This window comes from Trachymyrmex cornetzi, unplaced genomic scaffold (assembly GCF_001594075.2).
Source record: "Trachymyrmex cornetzi isolate Tcor2-1 unplaced genomic scaffold, Tcor1.1 scaffold375, whole genome shotgun sequence".
Classification (NCBI taxonomy): Eukaryota; Metazoa; Arthropoda; class Insecta; order Hymenoptera; family Formicidae; genus Trachymyrmex; species Trachymyrmex cornetzi.
This window is the reverse complement of record NW_017298480.1, coordinates 271,143-291,484: the sequence shown is the minus strand read 5'-3', so window position 1 is coordinate 291,484 and position 20,342 is coordinate 271,143. Positions and strand designations below refer to the sequence as shown.

Genomic DNA, 20,342 nt, shown 5'->3' with positions numbered 1-20,342 from the left:
ACATGTAAGCCCTATTCCATGCCGTCATGAAACGCACATTAAATTTGATATTAAAGGGATCGGAATTTACGAACTTTTTAAAAAACTGATATGTTGTATATAATAATGTTAGCAATGATATAAACAAAATTGGTGTCTCGTAGCCACATACTTTTGTAATAAAAGCGATATGAAAATAATGATATTCGTCCGAAGAAGAGGGGATTGCGTACATGTGGCAACGTCGCTCATCGATTCAACCGAACGGAATCTCCCACATGGCATATTATGACACATCATACATAACCAAAACAAGTGTTTTTCTGAATTAAGGGGATAAAATATTGTAAAAAAACTGGAATATGAATTATAAGTTACAGTGATAGGTATGTTTTGGGAAACAGGACGTTGCCACATCTTTGTCAACATGAATGGTACAGGACAATGAGTGTGTGCGTGAAGCGATCTCATTGGTCAATGCTGTATCATTGCAAAAAGTTCAACCGTCAATCAAAAAGTTTAACCGTTTGTACACGAATTAACTTTTGGAAGTGACTGTCACTCGACTACCTCCTTAAAGAAAAAAAATTCGGCGCGCAGTTTACAGAATTAGATATGTACAGTTGTGCATGTATAAATTTACACCGAAATATTTTTAAATACTAAGATCCGCTTTGACTGAATATAGGATTTTTTGTATTTAATTGAAAATAATATATTATTATATTCAAATAAAAAACAGATTTATAATAATTAAATTAATTAAATAAATATAATGTGTAGATTTAGGGGAGAGTGGGGTAAATCGGACTTACAGTTTTTGCTCTCTAAGGCGTAAATAAAATCCGATTGTAAAACCGAAGGTGCCAAAGGTTGGAAAGATCATTTAATTCTCTTTATTTTTGCTTCAGACCATTTTGACGTATCTCTCACCTGTGTTGAACTATAATGGAAAATGTAAAAACGCTTTTTCCGGTCCGATTTGGAACTATTGGTTTCTAATCGAACCATCTGCTGGTCCAAATCGGACACTCCTATTTTTATGAATTTTTAGATAGAATTTTTAAATACTTTAATGTATTTTTGTTAGTATTGAGTAAAAAGTAAAAACGAGCAATTTGACGGTCAAAGATAAAAATTTTATTCAGAAAAAAAAATTGCTGACAGTTTATATTATTAGAATTGAAATCAATAAAACTCAATTAATCTGAGTCTGATGACTCATGATATTTTACTGATTTAATTTCTTAGACCATATCTGGTCGGCCGATCACCAATACTACAACCAGGCTTATAAGTTATTTACTGTACTGTTGGTCCAATTTGAACACCCAAAAAGAGGTCCGATTTAGATACGGGTCCTTTTGAATTTTAGAACAAATTTTACAATAAATCGTAAAAATGATCACAAACCACTTGATATTTTTTAATTCACTCTTTAATTATCTTAAATCAATTATCTTTTAAATTTTTAACACTTTTTAAATAATGATTTGTAAGGATTTCCTTTTTGAAAAAAATTTTCTCACGATGGCTGAAAATATTTACGTCTATTCGATGAATGTTATGATAGAGAACTGTCAAACTGCTGTTACATGTTCGGTGTCTTATAAGGACTTTACATTATAAATAGCATGCAAATCTGCTTAACCGTATTTATTAAAATTAAGAAGGTCTTATTGAAACACGGTCCGATTTAGGCCACTTTCTTCTACTATTCTCTTTCCAGAAAATTTTTCTATTTAAATGATATTATTTTATAAAAATAAAACAAATTTTTAAAGCTTTTATTGGATACATATGTGGACATAATTCAATTATTTTTTACCGTTGGATTAATTAGACTGTTTGATTTAGATTTATATTTATAATCTGAAATTGAAGAATTTATCTGAATTAGTATTGACACATGACATAGTTTAGTAATTGCTCTTATGATCAATGCGATAAAATAATGTTTAGTATTTATTTTGATATATGAATTTCACAAATACATTAAAAGGCAGAAAGAAGATATTTTATTCTCAAATAAACATTTTAATTTAGATTTTATGATTTTATTTAATCAGATATTACTATATTAATTTATTTAATAAAAAGTACAAAATATATAAACCAATCTTATTTTTTTAATTGTGTACAAGTTTATTTATTTCTATTTGATAATAACTTAATTTTAATTCCATATAGCAACGATGTTTAATAATGTAAGATTTAATAATCGTCTTATCGCGTATTACTATATTACAAAATTTTCGTACAATGTTTTAATGACGTTGAATAATTTATGGGAATAATCATACTGTTTTCAATTCATCACACCTCTCAGCTAAGTATACTCTTATTATCAGTTCACTCAAATTGTAACTGTAGAATTGTCTGTATCTCAAAATGAGACTCTATTTTTTTATTGAAAAACTTTTTTTAATTTTGTTTAATGAATTTTTTTTATAGATCTCTAAAATATGTGAAATATAATAATAATATTTAAAAATAATATAAGAAAAAGGCTCAAATAATTTATAAAATTAATAAGTATATGGCAAACAAGATCTTAATGTGTTGTGTTATTATAAAACAAAAGTTTATTATAACATATGTTTCGATCCTAATTGAATCAACATTGAGAATTACCCAATTAGGATCGAAACGTATGTTATAATAAACTTTTGTTTTATAATAACACAGCATTAAGACTTTGCTTGGCTCGTAGCTTTATACTTATTATTAATAATATTTAAATTTTGTTCATCGAATGTTCAAACTAAACGCCATATAATAATCTCAGTAATATTATTTTCTGCAAATTGCACTTTTTTCTAATTAAAACAATTTTAATTTTATCACTTTATGTTTTATATTACCTACTTCATGTTTCTGAAATCGATTTTGTATGAAATCGAGAATGATAAAAGTCGTTTTTCATTAAAGAGAGATCATCCCGTATGTGATTAATACGTCTTATAACAAGTGCAATAATTATTCACGCACAAAATGCATATGATTATTCTCTAGCGCAAATGAGGCAGCAGCTTTGAAATGAAGTAATGCACGTAATTTTAACGAATAAACGGCCACAATGAACCTAATAAACTGAAGTTTCGCGATTTGCTCACCAGGACGTGTAATGTATGCAACGAAGTGGAAAGTTTTCATTAGCTCTGCAAAGCTTCAATTTATTGGAAAAGATAACTTATGTATAATAATAATAGATAAATATATATGTATATAAGTATGTATATTTAAATTTATCAAGAAATTAAATAAGCACAAAAAATATGTGAAATTAATTGCCTGTTTCTATCTAGCGGCGAAAAAATGTGAATTGTAAAATTTTGTTTTATATAAATATCGTTTAATATATCTTCCTTCTGTTCTAAAAACTATTCTTTATGAACTTTTATATATGCAATTCCATAAGAAATCCTACAACAAAAAGTGATAAATTAATTAAAATCTTTATTTTTTTCGAAACAATGTCATAATAAACTATTTAATCGCGCTTATTCCGTTTAATATTATTTAAAATTCCTGGTTTTTACTGTTTTTTTTTTCGGAAAATTTTGATTAAATCTATATTCATAATTTTCTCAAACATTAATTAATCGGAAAATTATCAATAATGTACAATATATTCCATATTCGTGCTTTTATATGATAAATACGTACTTTTATTTCTGAAATTCTATAATAATTATAGAATAAATTCTATAATGTAACATGTGAAGTACATTTGTGCTAAATGCGCGCTATCGTAATAAGCGTTCTGAATATGGGTTTATGTTATTAATAATGGTGATATTAATTGGAGTACAAAATTAAGGCAGATCATTTACCTAAAAACAAATTAGGACCGGGTTAATAATGCGATAACTTGTACAAATCATCCTTGACAAAACGAATTGCACAAATTATTAAATTAAATTAAATTTATTAAGGTTTTTTAATTTAAGTCATTGAATTAAAAACAAAACTTATTTCACAATGATTATTCACAGAGAAATAATGAAAATATTTTACAAATATTCTATATACAGTAAATCATTTTTGTATATAATATATTCTATCTTATAATTTAAACAGCGATCGAAAACGATACTTTTTTTGAGATATTGAGAACCCCTTCGACAACGAACGATCAGTTTTCCAAAAGCCGATCTACTGCCGAGACCACTCCTCTTGCTCACGGCAACTTCGCGGTGGTGCTTCAGGATATCTACGGCGAAAACGCTGAAAGATTCGCTGCCGTAACAGTCGGACCGGGCGCATAAATCAGCTGCACAGACTCGTGTAAGAGAGGTGACGACGCCGGCAGGCCACCCCGTCAATAAAATGCAAAGACGGAGAAATAAAGTTAAAGATAAGCCGCCCCCGGACCCACGCCGAGAGTACTTGGACGCCGAGTCCAGCGATGAAGCGGAAAGGCTCGGTAAGATTTACGAGAAAAATATTAAACGCACCCACTTCTCCGTTTCAACTTTCTCGATTTTCCGCTCCTTTCCCAACTTCGCTTCTTCGCTCCGCCTGTCCTATTTTCGACACTTTCGGCCCGTCGTTTTCAACCTCTGTCTCGTACGACCTCGTCGCGCACTCCAATTCCGCCGTTAAATCCGAAGATACCGCAAAATCGATCACGGAACAAGCAACACATTCGTGAAAAGAATATTAAATACTTTCGTTTTTCACGATTCTCAACTCTATCTGTTATCCGCTTTTTTTTTACTTCGTCCTCTATCTTTTCCAAATACCTCAATTTCCAATTTCCACAAATCATGACACGTTTATTCCATTACCACTCTGTGTGCGATATCTGCGATTGATACATGAGACTGATACATTTTTGAATACTTTATTACAGCGCGACGCTGATTAATTAAGCAGGATTGGCTTATTTAATTCATTTTCTAGTTTGTACCAGCCATTACAGCGGACATAATTTCCTCAATACTTTTGCAAATATTAACAAGGCAGTAATAATAACAACCATGTTAGCCATAATGCAGCTAATTTGAAGCAAGTCGCTCGACAGGGACGCTCACCCAAATTTCGACACGGATTCGATGATGGCCGCGTCCAATTTGCAATTACAATGGCTGTTTTGTATGCTCCCACGAGTGCATTTGGTAATCATAAATTCCGCGATAACTTTAAAGACGAAATAGATGTAACAGATGTACGATTATACATCAAGAGTACTTGATATTAATGAGCCAATTTTCATTTCAATTTCAACAATTTCAATAATTATGACATATCGTACATAAGCCGGCCACTTGCAACGATTAATCGGTCATTCGCAGGTTCCGCGCTGTTGCAGGTTCCTAATTTGTCTCCAGGATTATGGTAATTTACCCTTCGACCTCGATCGTACCCGCTGCATGTTGGAAGATGAACCTAATTCGTCCTCTCACGAGTTCTCATGGTACTTGCACGATTCAAAAGTAGGTAAACTGGATAAACCGATAATCTATATGCAAGATGCCTGCATCTATCAGTCCTGATGCAAACTAACATTATTACTCACAATTCTTCCACAATTCAAACACGGTAGGATCTACAAACCCTTAATCTGCAAACAATTAACGTCACGTTACATATGATCGAGGACAGTGATTTCATCACTAGTTAGTTGCGGTAAAATGCTTCATCTGATCTCGCATTAATTCACAGAGTCAGACGATTTCAATTATTCGTGCGACAAAGTGACCGTACACTTTGACAGTGCATTTAAAAAGACGAGAAATTGCAGCCTTTCATTATCCTTCACTCATATTTTAATATGAGTATATTCGTCTTAGAAATATCTGATATTTATAACATTTGAGATTTATATAAATTGGATTTATATATTCCTTACACAGTAATTCTAAATGACACGTCCGTGAGATAAACAATTATCTTAATATTAAAATAATGGATAAGTTATGAATAATAATCAAGCAGAACTCAAGTCATGGTGACGTTAAAATGACATCAGAGTGACTCCTAAATAATTACTAAAAGTTACTTTTCAATCAGTTATCATTCATTTTAACGTCATTTTGACGTTATAGTGACTTGTTGTTCTACTTAGGTATACAGAAAGATTGATTTTGCTGTAAATAATCTTATTGGATCATCAAAATAATTACGTAAGAATCTTAAGCACGATGAACAATGCTATACAAAAAGTTTTGACATTCTAGTAACTAGTTTGAGTGTTTTACAAAATTATTTTGATGGTTCTAACAAAATTTTCAGATCTAGCTAAATTTTTAGATATTTCAACAAAACCGTTCTTTCAATGTGTCCATTATTTTTCATTGTTAATTTAAATCCTAAAATTTGGCATAAATCCATTCACAATTTGTCTCATTTCGTGCTAAATAATTCTAATAATTTTTTTAAGAACAATGATTTTTGAGAGAAGTATATACGTGAGACCGATAAGTCGTTGCATGTCGCCAAAGAAGACATCGTCGTATCTGCATAATGTCCGCCATCATAGCGGGATAAATTGCTCCAACGTGGCCTACGGTAGCACCTCGATCGCGACGCGACGTGTTTCCTCTTCCTTCGATTTACTAGCTACTCGCGATTTATAGTTCCTATTAGATTGCCAGGAGTAAAGGCATGGGTGGCAGAATGGGCGGCGGCGATGGCCCAGCGATGGGACCGAGACGTGGAGAAGGCCTGAGGAATGATAGGGACGAACGAGAGACCCCTCTTGGAACGAATGTCTTCTATTTAACCTGGATGGCGAATTTAGGAGAGCACATCTCGCCGTTCCAATTGACGACTAACGAACGGCCAGCCTTTAGAATTTGTTTCCTCTTTCCAATGCCCTTTATATTAGTTACGAGGTTGCCTTTCCGACAATAAATGTCGTCGCAATGCACAGAGAGATAGGATCTCGCAGTGCAACCGCGGTATTACTTGCGATCTACGATAGAGATTATCAAGCGGGATGAATGTTGTTGCAGATAAAGAAGAGGTGGAGCTACGTCCAGTATATGAAGCGGATGAATTAAATGAATTGGTAAGTTTGAGCATTTTTCTTAGATTTACAATCTAAAATTATCTCAAACACTATGATATATAATTTTAAGATTGAATTATAGTTTATATACGGAAAGAATGATTTTGTCACAGAAGTATTAAAAAATTTAAATAAATACAGATCTAAAAATGATTTCCTTGAGCTATCAAAATAATTATGTAGGACGCTATAGAAAACTTTATAAGTTGCTAAAATGCTTAAAAATTTTGCAGTATTGTTCATTATGTTAAATTTAAAAAGCTTTAATTATTTTGATGGTCTAACAAAAATTATTTTTAGATCCGTAGATTTTTAGTAAAATTATTCTTTCCATGTTCGTTCGAAAAAAGTTAATGGTTAAACTTTTATAGTATTTACTCTAACATTTATTTCATAAGGGCATGTGCATAAATACAGTATCCTTTAATTATATCAGATATAAGCAAATAATTACATTCAAATAACTATTTCAATTACATTCTACATTGAGATAATATATTACTTCCAGAAACGATATACGATATCGTTGAAAAATAAAAATTGATTTATTAGTTCGAATTAGAAGCAAGTATCCACAAAAATTCGATGCCTTTTCAGGTTCAGTGTGTTAAGGATATGACGACTCTGAGCGGTCTGACGGACGACGATTGGACGTGGAAATGCGACATGGACATTCGCGAGTTCTTCCACGAACCGAGCATTCCGGTCCTCTGCATTTATCACGTGAATGGCAGTCTGACCACAGAATTTTCATTTCCTACGGTGCCCGTGCACGAGCTAACCTACTTCGTGAGACAGCCCAACGAGATTCTCTATCCGGAGAACTTTCGCGAACGCATTCTCTTCGGGTCGATGAACGACAAGGTGGAGAGTCATATACTAGGCATCATCCAGAACATGTTCGCACCGATCTTCTTTGCAATCGAAACCTGGCCCGACAGTATCCTTCTGCCCTTCGTCTCTGTTATCACATTGCCGTCAAAGTACCCAATTAATTCGCGTAACTAACGCGAAAAGTTTCGTAAGGTACCGGGCCAAACGGTACGAATCCGTAGAACGAGTGAGCTCCACTATATAACGATAGGCCAACAGGAAGAGTTGGCGAAGTTTCTTCATTTTTTCGCTTCTCTTTCTCTTTTTTTTTTTTCGTTTCGTCTCAGTAAATAATGTACGTGTACAGATCGCGAGTTACGGAACTTTAATTGGGTCCAGACACGATATCCCGTCGGTCTTCTCGGCAACTCCCCAAGTGACCCACTTGAGGTTGGGCTTCGCCGTGTAATGTAAATTCTGTTTAACTTTCAAATCCCGCTGCGCGCGCGCGAAACGCTCGCGACCAGTTGATTTTGTAGTGGGTGGTGATTTAAAGTTTTTCGCGGATTTAAATGTACGTTTAAAAAGCTTCACCAGCGAAAGGCGCCCAAGGGAGACATCGCGCGTTTTATCTCTCGCTCGAATCCATGATTCAATCCGATATATATCTGTTCTGATATATAATCGATTTTTGCGAAGCAATTTCAATCCAATCGAACCAATTGGGTTTTCGAATATTCTGCCGTAGTCAATTTTATTTTAGTCTTCTTGTTTTCCTCTGGATAACATGTGTAATTAGTACGTTCTATTCTCTAAATTTATACTGCTTTCATATTATCGCTTTAATGCTTCTTTAACCCTTCATTCCTTATATAAAGTATCCAAGACATTCTCGGCTTTATAAATTTGTTTTTAATTGTGAAACAATTAAAAAAATTTTGAATTTATCTACTTGGAAAGAACCATTTTGCTGAAGTATCTAAAAATTTCGACAGATACAGATCTGGAAATAGTTTTGTTGGACTAATAATTATGTAGGACATTCAAACATGACGATAATGCTGTAAAAAGTTTTGACAATCTAATAATCAATTTGAGCGTCCTTTATAATTATTTTGCTGGCAACAAAATTATTTTCAAACAATGAAAATTGAGATACAATGTTGAGGTGTGAGAAACATCTCTGTGAATAATTACGTTAAAAAGCTACTAATTGAGTAATGTAGGGTAAAGGCGATGCTAAAGCCTCCTATTTTACCACATTTCCATTCGGTGAAAAAGCTCCATATTGGATGTACGGATTGCAAAAGTATTATTACTTAAATTAAAGTACGCACAAACAGGACCTCAGCTGCACTGGATTTCATGAGAAAATCGAAAAAAAGTTTAAAATTCGTTAAAAATTCACTTACTTTTGGCTCGTATAGCTGTCACCTCAGATATATATTTGCTTGATATAAGAGTTTTAGAGTCCATATCTTGAAAATAAGCGTGCAGCTGAGGTCACATTATTGAAACGAACGATACCGAGTTTGTAGAACTAATTATAAGATTGAAAGTCTAGAAAACAAATATTTCCACCGAATAGAAAATACGTGTATACAGGTGCTTTGCGAAGACTGGGACTGTCAACATAGCCGAAATTCCGTGTAGCAGTAGTTGCGCGGTCTTGCGATAGATGGTGCTGGCATATGTTAGATAAGAACAGATGTATGCGTTTGAGTAAGACAGAATGATATATATTATATAATATAATGTAAAAACTAAATCAAAGATGTCACCACTATTATCGAATTTGGAATTAAAAAAGTCTGTACTATCGACCTTGATCGAGTTGGGTAATCGGTTTAGCATCCTCTTAAATACTATAATCTTTTTAATTGATTATTTAGATGTTTGTATCTGTTTTTTCTAACGAAATCGATAGCAAATATTTCTGATAAACCGGTGTAATAAATAATAAAAATTTCATGGTTTAGTCGTAATTTAGGTGTCAATCGTGTAGACTACTGTAGACTATTGGCGAATAATCCCGCATATACGCTAAAGACGATCGATAAGTGGCTGTAGTTTCAATCGACAGCAGTGACAAAGGAGCCACGACGGGCCAGTCTCACAATGCCAAGGGCGATCATCGCGATCGTCCATAGTTGCTTCGGCTTAAGGTCATAACAATCTAACGTGATGACATTACCAAGTGAATTTCCAACTTTAGCGCTGCAATCCCGTTACCGCAACGCACGACACAAAGTTCCGGCCTGGTCCCACGGGGGACGGGACGGGAAAGTGGGGACGCCTGGGAATTGCACGAAAGTTATTATTACCATAATTTTCGGCTAAATGCACTGCACAACTCACCGCCGCTGGTAAATCCAGCGTCGATGTTTGCCCACGTACGCGAACGGGATTACTTTGCCGTCGAGTTAGAAACGATTGCATTGCATTCGTACGGGAGCCACTTCATTATTTCTAATGGATCCTGAGCGGATTTTAACTGGATCGAAGCGTCGCTTTGTTAATTGTGTTAGGACGCCCAACACAACTCCGCTCACGCGTCGCGCTTTTTATATCCTCCCAAATGTATACGCAACGATCGTGGATTCATTCTTGATTGAATTATGACTTAAATTCTTGTTCTTATAGCCGTATGATTAATGCGAGATATAATTAACACGATGCTTATAAAACGTACATGTCAAATAAGTGCTTTAACGAAGTTTACAAAACATGTAGACTTCACACGGAAAGAACGATTTTGCTGAGATTTTGCTGAAATATCTAAAAACTTAGCTAAATATAGATCTAAAAATAATTTGGTTGAACCATTAAAATTTAATAATTACGTGGAAAACTCAAGTAGGATGAGCAAAGCTACAAAAACTTTTGACATCCTAGCTTCAGAAAGTATTCTATATAATTATTTTGATAGTCCAATAAGATAATTTTTTTAGATTTAGCTAAATTTTTACTTCAAACCGTCCTTTTTCAAAAATAAAAAAATAGAGAGATGATATTGCTTCTTTACTTAAAATTTAACACACCAAAAAACGTTTTCGAGTTATTACGAGGAACGAGTTAAATAAATATTATCCTTATCTCATTAAAATTGAATTTAATTTTAATTTTAAAATAATTGAAAAATTATCAAAATCTTTATACTTGTATGTAAAAAAAAAGTTTTAAAAAGTTATATAAATCGTAACTTTTTAAGGACTGTGAAACAAAAATGACAGAAATAACATTTTATATCATATGTTAAAATATATTCTTTTTGTCTTATTATTTGATTAGTCAAAAATTTTCTATCACTTTAAAAAATAATTGTTCCTTTTTTTGGGGAAAATTCAATTCTCTGAGTTGTCACTTTTATAGTATGGAACCGATATGATGTTTTTTTGCATTAATCATTAAGTTTGACATATGGTTCACTTCAAGTGCAGAACGACCATGTTCTTTTTCCAATTTTTGTCGCTAAGATTTACAGCTGCACGCTTCAGTTGTAAATTGATGTGACAATGACGATGTAGTGTAGTCAATCACTTTCGATATACAGCGGACAATTCAACTCAATAAATCTCCATCAGCGGACGTATCGCGAGGATACGTGCTACAATTCTATGTGATAGACGCCGGGACAGCTTGAACGGTATAAAAAATAGTAGTATTGGGAACAGCGATAACGAGGTCCGATGTCGTATCACGTTCCTGGATTTTCTTTTCCTTAATCGCACCAAAACACATGTGTGAAAGCGGACTTCTGCACCCAACTGGACACCTTCTTGTGCAATTTAACGGACCTCACGTACAAAATGCTGGGCTTAACCGTGATATATGTACCTCTGGAGAGTAGGGAGTTTACTACGGAGGAGGGTAGCGCCGATAAGGAGTTGGTGAAGAGGCTGGAGGGTGTGGTGGCCTATTGGAACACCCAAATCAAAATAGCCCTCTCTGACCAGGAACAAGCAAGCCCGCATGAGTTACTGTGCCTCGACGACGAATATGACTTCTGGACTTATCGATGTAAGTGCTTACTACTAGGAAAAGACGTAGTGGCTGCGAGAAGAGAAGAGAGAGAATAGAATCGTTTCCCGATAATATATGTCCGGAAATTTCTTAGGAGGAACAAAAGTTTCCTTTAATGTGACGTTTTATAACGGAATCCCTCTTTGTCATAGAGTTAGGAAGAAATTTGATCATCTGTAACATTTGATCACACAATATTCATAACTTGTATATATATAAATGTTAACTTTTCACACGTTTACATTCTATTTGTTTTATATGAATTTTATTCATAGATAAGCAAATTGAAAACTTAAGTTTACACTCAGAAAGAAAGACATAAAGGTAATATATATATAAAGGTAACAATTATGCAAGTATCATTTGTAAAATTCATGTATTTAGTTAAATAAACTATTATTGTTAATAAAACTAAAATAATTTATTTAAATATTTATTACATTAATTCTACATATGAAACTTGTATATACAATTGATATCTTTATAGTTGCCATGTTTTTCTGTAAATATAGAAATTTTGGGAAGATTGTGCACAGTCGTTGCTGTATTAATTTGTTTAAATATATGCTTTTTTTTATACGCTAGATGACAATCTCTGCGGTTTGAATTATCAGCTACATAGAGAAACGGTGGAGCTTATTATTAACATATTGTTGGCTGCGCAGTCCACTTATATACGTCAGTTCCTGATGTTGAAGGACGAGATCGAGCACGGTACAATCGAAGCGAAATCGAACATTGAGTTCTTGAGCATTCTGGAGGACACTCTCGCCGAGTTGAAGACTTGTACAACTCCTGCGAGCGTGGCTCAATATCTGCCAAAAATGATGCATCTCTTCAGGACGATTTGGCTGAATTCCCCTTTCTACAATACCCGCGAGAGGATAAGCAATCTCTTCACCGCGCTCAGCAACCAGATTGTCGTCATGTGCAAAGGATTTATCAATCTGGCAGATGTATTTGTGGGGAAAACTAGAAAGAGTATGAAGATTTTTTACGAGTGTATCAAACTGTGTGAGGATTATAAGACACTCTATCATGAGGTAAGACTCGTTGAAAATATCTTGTAATAATACATTTTACATATAAGAATATAATGTATATTCTACATGTAAAAATATAAGAACATCAAACAAAATATAAGTCTTGAAAAATGTTCTTGCAAAAACATAAAACATTCTGTGAAATATTATGTATTCCAGCTTATTGTAATATTACATAAAACTGTAAAGTAAGATAATTACTCGCGGCGCGGCGTACAGCAAGTCACGTATCTTTTCAACATTTAATTATTACATACGCTTTAATTATTACACTATACCAAAGTTTAATTTAAGTTAAAATTTCTCTTTGAATTTTTGCATAAAAAATATTTTTAGCCGAATTTCGCTATAACTTTAATTAATTTAATAAGTCTTTCTCTGTAATAATTATAACGATGAAGAAGTATTCTCAAATTTTGTACACGTATTTATTTTAATAATTAATAAGGAAAAGTACATCTTTGTAAAGTACGTGTAAGCTCAAAGGCCATTTTGTGATCTTATATATGATGTGCGTATAAAACATAGTCCTTTATGCTGTCTGCAAATTCGCCTTCCAGTCGGTGAGTTAAACTCCCATTAAATTATGTGTGCACGGCTACTTTAGCTACTTAGAGTCTTTGTTGGACAACCCGGGGATGAATTTCTCCGTTAATACGGAAGTTACAAAGTGATTTTAGTGGTAATTGTGATTAGATATGATAATTCAAAGCGCGAAGCGAGGCAGCCAGCAATTTTCTGTGAATTTAGAGTCGAACAAATAATTGCTTGCGGTAACGCTTGATGGAATTAACTTAGCGAGAGAGATGGAATGCCTATATGCATGACTAGAAGGACGCTTCTTACAAGTACAAAGTGGCGAAAAAGAGCTTTAGCTTTAAGTTGAGATCGCAATATAACACCGACTTACGCTTTTCCCGTGGGTAGATAAGCCAGAATAGAGATGGGAATTGGGAAACGATGTGACGCGACGGCTCTCTCGACTACTTGTTCTCGAGTTGCGCTAGGGGTTAGCACGCCATGTGCCCGAAGGGATAGGTGACACGACTTCTTAGACTTTTGTGCAGAAATCCGTGCAATCGCGTTACATAGCGGATTTCACGGATCGCTAACGCGCGTATTCAGTCCTTCTGGTCTTTCGCATTTTTACTTTTTGTGTAATACTTTATGTCAAAGCGAATAGTAATAATAAAATGTCTTCATGAACATTTTTTCGACTTTTGTCGAAAGAGTAAAACCGAAGCGGATTTGCACAAGATTTTCGCTGTTCATACATTGGCACAACAAATCTTCCGTTTTGCTCAGTTTCTACTTTATATCTTTATTAGTGTAGAATCCAAATACTTAGCAGAATATATTTTATTTCAATATCAACACTTAAAATCAAAATTTTAATTTACACTACTGATCGATCGCCTTAGTGTATTCATTAATATTTAATAAAATAAACTCTTCTGTTCCAGATCGCGAGCGCTCACATCAATCTCACGCACCACTCCTGGGACTTAGACACGAAGAACATATTTCGTTACATCAACGTTTTCATCGGCAGGTGTCAAGATATGATCGAGATTTGTCAAGCTATGATTGATTTTGCAAGGTATTTTACAAATACTGCACAGCATATAACTAACGATGAAACTGCATACACTATCTCATCTTTTTATTTTTATTTTCCATTTATAAACAACGTTTTTTTAATTTACTGCTGTGTGTACAGAATAGTCCACTTTATCCTTTTTTTACGGTTGAATAAATATAAAGTAATAATTTTACTTTTTTTTTACTGGACTGTTGTTCTATAGAGTATATTCTGTAGAATATGCCATTAAGTATTACATAGTTATGTTTAATTTTAAACTTTTTCATACAAAACTTTGACTAGATGAGAATAACATTGGTCGACAAAATTTTATTTTTCTTATGTTGATAAAATAAGATCTGATAAAATAAGGATCTTATAATTATATTTTATTCCCTGTTTTCAAATCAGTTTGCCAAATTTATGAAGACAAAGTTTTTGATTAAAATGCATTTAAAAATTTTGTAAATTTTAATACTTTTTGATTATTCGTTTATCGTCAAAATTCAATCTTTTATGTTAAATTGATCTAATAGAGTGTCTCTGATAATATTTTTCTTTCGCTGATTTACAATCTGTTTGTTACATTTATGAGAAAATTAAAGATTTTTCGATTTATTCCTTCTACTATATATATAAATAAGTGATTTATAATTAATAGCTACCGAATTTGATATTTTCTGTTCATTATAAGAGTTTTAAAAAAAAAAATAAATTATTTTAATTTAAAAAAAACCTTATATACTGAGCTGTTGTTAGCAAAATGTTTAAGCTTTTAGTTTTTAAAAAGAAATATAACGGTTGGAAGAAATTGAAGCCCATAAGATAAACTCTAATCTTATTTTCAGCATCAGAAAATACATAAGAATCAACCAAAATTACTTATTTAACAAAATTATTGTCGATCAGTGTAATTAGATATTAGATTATTTCAAAGTTAGAATTTGCTCATGCAAACATTAATATTTTCGTAATAGTAATTGCAAGTTACAACATGACTTTTCAACACAGATTGGATGAGACCACTCAAATTTTAGGTCCTAAATTTAGTGGTACAAATGGCGAAGAGCATGAAAGAGTATGCCAAAAGATCGAAAGACTCTTTTATGATGCTCTGAGTAAAATCGAAGCGATTTCATACAAGATTTTCACCGTTCACGAATCTACGTGGCATGATGATATGATCATATTTCGTACTGAAATGAGGGACTTAGAGATAATGATCGAAAACTTGATAGCCATAGTCTTCATGAACGTTAATAATATTCAAGAAGGAATAGAGAATTTGCGGAGCTTCTATAATTACTTGAATCGCAAGAATTTAAAGTTCCTATTTGATAGCAAAAGTAGCACTGTAAGAAGGATTCAATAATTCGTAAATAAAAATTTTACGTTTAAGGCATTGATTTATAAAGTTTGTTTTCACATACACGGTCCTATAAGATATTATATTGTTAATTTAATTAGTAAATAATTTTTTTAATCTCGAGAAGCATGAAGAAAATTTGCAAAAGTATTTTACGTATACAATGTATCTTATTGTAATAGTTTTTTATAATTTTATACAAGAAAAAGAATTTAAAATTTACGGAAAAATTTATATATGTGAAACTTATTTTTTTATCAGTTTGTATTGTTATTTTGCCTAAATTTTAAATAAATCTTTTTAGAGATTTATTTAAAATTTATTTTTAAATTACACTGAAGTCACATTTTAAATTGTAGAAGCAATCATAAAAGTAACATAAAAAACTAATAATTTTCAAGGTATGGCAGCTTCTAGCCGAAGATATTCAACGGACAAAGCAGGAGGTTCTAAATGAGAAGGAAGAATATTCGTCGATCACCCCGTACTACGCCGGTAGAGCGTTGAATCTTCGTTTGAAAGGTGACCGTCTATTATCGACACGAAAAATGCTGGAGAAGGCCGAGTGGATGCCCTATTGCGGCATGAGCGAAGAGATCTATCATCAAGAAGATATCGTAATCAGATCCATCGAGGACTCCATGAAGGAACTACACGTAAAATGGTTGCATGATGTCGGCGATAACCCGCGCCCGCAACTCGATCGCTGTCTGATGCGGCGAAGTGACAGCAAACCCGGCCTGCTGGAGTGTAACATCGATCCTAATATTCTGAATCTCTGCAGTGAGTGTTTCTATTGGATCAGCTTGAGATTCAACATACCCGTGCACATACAACAGATATACGACAAGTGGAATACGTTACGCTTTATCTACGAAAGCGTCCTCGCCGTCACGTTGGCGTACAACAAGATTATTGAAGGTTTGCTTTCAATAATCAATTACTAAGTGAAAGTACAAATACCAATGTACAAATTATCATTATGTAGAAGAAGATATTACTTCTTCACTTCCTAGAAAAAGTTATTGCTCTTAATGAAAAAACTTTATTTAGTTAAGAGCAATGATATGTTAATAAATACAATAAAATTTTAATTCTTTTAAACATGATAGCAATTTTATCATAAAATTCATCGATGTAAAGATAAGAAAAATAGTATCTCTCAGTTACACAAATTTGCATGATTTTTGCTATTTAGTATAGGATAGCAGTTTCGTATAGTTTCTGATGCCTTGAATAAGTGAAAATATTCTATCACAGTAAGAAAAATTTTTGAGGAAAATAAGATTGAAACATGCGTTCTTGGTTATTTTTGAAAATTCATAGCTGATGAATTTAATGTGCAAGACATTTCAAAAAGAGTTTATATTAATGCTTAAACATTATTTTTTAATGTAAAAATATCGAATCTTGTACAGACATCGAACCTCTGGCGTTTTATTTTTAGGAGTAGATGTAATCGCACACACAATGTCAAGTATATCGATTGCTCTGTGCAATTCCTGTGTATAAAATTTTTATGCAGTTACATAAAATTTCATATTTAGTAAAAAGTTTTACAATAAATGCGATTTATACAATTTTTTTGTAATAGAATTACGAAGTCATTTTTTTGGAAAATCGTTTCAAAAATTGTTTAAACAAATAAAAAAACATTTTTATAACAAAAAAGTATCTTCAGTTCCATGTATTAATTTCACTATTGAAATTTTTACTATTTGCAATGGTATTTCGCATTGGAACTATATATAGGGGAATCATTTTACTTGATACTCTCTCTTTCCCTCCCTCCTCCTCTCCCTCCTCTTCATTCTACCATTCACCCTTCCCTCTCCCACCCCTTTTCCCCCTAATCCTCTCCCTCCTCTCTCCTTCTCACTCCCTTTCCCCCTCCTCTCTTTCTCTCTCTGTGCGACCATCTAAAAACAAAGCGTCAGAAATTCGATGCTGACTGTAAAAGATTTTATATTTTTATGTTAAAGTACGATGTCCAATATTAAATTGAGGCCTTTTCGAAATTTCTCTTAGATTGGTTTCATCAGTTACGAATTTTCTCAAAAACAAAAAAACGCGTTTTTCAGGTGTTTCAATCTCATTTGTCAAAAATCTAACGTGATAGAAGCAATTTCATTTATGGACTCAACGCATCAAAAACATGGAAAACTATTCTTCTTTTTTCAAACAGCACAAAAAAATTAAATTTTGTAGGTCTGTATTGTTTTTTAATAGTTTCCTTAACAAGCATATATCATATTTAATTATGAAAATATTAAATAAATACATTAATATTAAACATGTAATTAAAAAAATTATTTTTGTTATCTCTACTATCAAATTTTTTTTAATGTATGCGTGATTTATTGAAAAACAGTTTTTGCAAATTATTTTATATAACATTGCATTCTATAACTTATATCTAGATATACGTGTACAATGAATATAGAACAGCTAAATTTATTTTTCCTAAGTTATAATGAAAAAGTCCCCCGACTAAAATGTGAGTGCTTATGCAAATATCATGATGACACGATTCAAACAGGGTATATGCCCTTAATGCGCGCGATGAAAGCGACATTCTTCGTACTTGCAGTCACACGCGATGGTAGCAAAATATTCTTGCAACGTAGCGAAACTTCTATTTTTCAGCATTGTCGCTGACAGAACGTGCGCTGTTTCGCGAATTAATTCGGCAGCTCGACCGGAAGATCAATCCCGGCTTAACCAAGCTGACGTGGAACACGGATTACGTGGACTCGTACATCGAGAATTGTTTCAACGAAACGGCCAATGTACGCTTAAAGTCTCTTACCTCGTCCATGTACGAAGACCATATAGATTCATGTAATATGTACGGTAACCGCGCGGTAAAATTTAATTTTGAATTCTCCAAGAGAAGCTCGCTGACTTGCATTTGAACATTTAATTACGAAGTCTTGTGTCCCACGAAAATATAACGAAATAATCATTATATAGATACATGGAGTATAGGTACTACAGACAAAACGTTAAGACATTGATCCGATCCGGAATTAATTATCTCATTTTTTTTTATAGGTATTTATATAAATGATCATCTAAAATAAATATTTTTATATGCCAATTAAAATCATTATTATTAATAGCATATTGTACATTATTTTCCGATTTATTGACATTTAAGAACTTTATGATAAATATGAATTTACTCACAATTTTCTGAAAAAAAGTAAATAAAAATCAAACAAATATTAAACAGAGTAAGCACGTTAAGTAATTTATTAGAGAGAGTATTTAAAACAAAATAAAAATTTTAATTAATATAATGCTTTCTATTACGAATTTTCGATGCAATTGCATATTTAGGGCTTTATAATTAAGAAATATAAAGAATAACTATCAAAAAGAAAAAAAATGTCTAAAAAAAGAAACTATATGTGTTACAATTTCAGAATTGATGAAATCTAAACGCAATTTATTTCTTATTGATACAATTGTATAGTATGTAAATTGAATGGTAAAAAAATTAAATTAATTTGTCCTTTTAGTTCCAAAATTTCATCGATATTTACAAGAACTCGAATTCGGTAATTGTAAGAATCTGCGAGAACATCTGCGATGCTCCAATGATTAAGATAAGGGTTAATTACACGTACACATTGTCTACATTGGAGAAGGAACTTTTGCACGTAAGGTAGGATTTACATTTCGCATTGCTGTCGCAAATTCAAGCGCGTGACTGAAACTTAACGTTTGGCGAGCGCGCATCGGTCGAACTTTCTCACTTTCCAGAGACGAGACGTTCCAAGTTATGACTCAAAGACTCGATATGGTATTTCTGAACGCCATGGAGATTTATGAGGGCTTCAAGAATGTAATACAAGAGGTACAGCTTTCTTGGCATAACTATACGAAGTATGATCAAATATGTCATCTCTTTATAACTCTAGAGAGAAAAATACAAGCACAATTTTTATTTTAGTAATATTGTATAGTATAAAATAGTAATATGCAATCCGCGGTCCGCCAATTAATTTTTTGTGGCCAACCACATCGGCTCGCAGCAGAAAATATAAAAACATTATGCGGTCCGCAAGATTTTGATATATCTAAAAACGGCTTTTAATTTAAGAGAGGTTCGCATCACTGATATAAAATATTAACACGTTCCATGTTGCATAGATCATTGATAATCCACATAAGATTTTTTATTTTATCGAAATTAGATTGTTTGATGTTTTAGCTGTAAACAGGAACTATAATTATATAATAATTTTTGATATACGTGAATACATAATGATACATCATATAATAGTGTAATACTGTGACACAATATTGATACATTAGACCTTTTTTTACAATAACAATTTTTATAGCTTTTGTGTGATCATTGTAAAATACATTGTACTTAACATAATTAATAAACACAAACAAATATACCGTGGTATTATCGGCATAGTGGACAAGTCATCTAAAGTTAGCGCAACAAGGAACATATCTTAATGACTACTACTTATTTGATCATTCCACGTACTTATACTT

General features: G+C 32.7%; 2 protein-coding genes across 2 annotated transcripts in view; both read left to right on the top strand.

Moving 5' to 3' along the window:
* The first annotated feature begins 6,925 nt into the window (after positions 1-6,925).
* Positions 6,926-8,005, top strand: LOC108763677 (dynein heavy chain 2, axonemal). The gene is made up of 2 exons (XM_018511515.1): positions 6,926-6,997; positions 7,595-8,005. The coding sequence occupies exons 1-2, from the start codon at positions 6,926-6,928 to the stop codon at positions 8,003-8,005; spliced, it is 483 nt and encodes a 160-aa protein (XP_018367017.1).
* A 3,552-nt stretch (positions 8,006-11,557) lies between these two features.
* Positions 11,558-20,342, top strand: part of kl-2 (dynein heavy chain 2, axonemal kl-2) — a 58,341-nt gene continuing 49,556 nt past the window's right edge. Inside the window, exons 1-8 of the mRNA XM_018511514.1 lie at positions 11,558-11,830; positions 12,419-12,876; positions 14,340-14,476; positions 15,470-15,812; positions 16,226-16,745; positions 18,471-18,607; positions 19,349-19,494; positions 19,593-19,686. Of these exons, the coding sequence (XP_018367016.1) occupies positions 11,620-11,830; positions 12,419-12,876; positions 14,340-14,476; positions 15,470-15,812; positions 16,226-16,745; positions 18,471-18,607; positions 19,349-19,494; positions 19,593-19,686 (2,046 nt within the window). The 5' untranslated portion in view covers positions 11,558-11,619. The remainder of the gene's footprint in view (positions 11,831-12,418; positions 12,877-14,339; positions 14,477-15,469; positions 15,813-16,225; positions 16,746-18,470; positions 18,608-19,348; positions 19,495-19,592; positions 19,687-20,342) is intronic.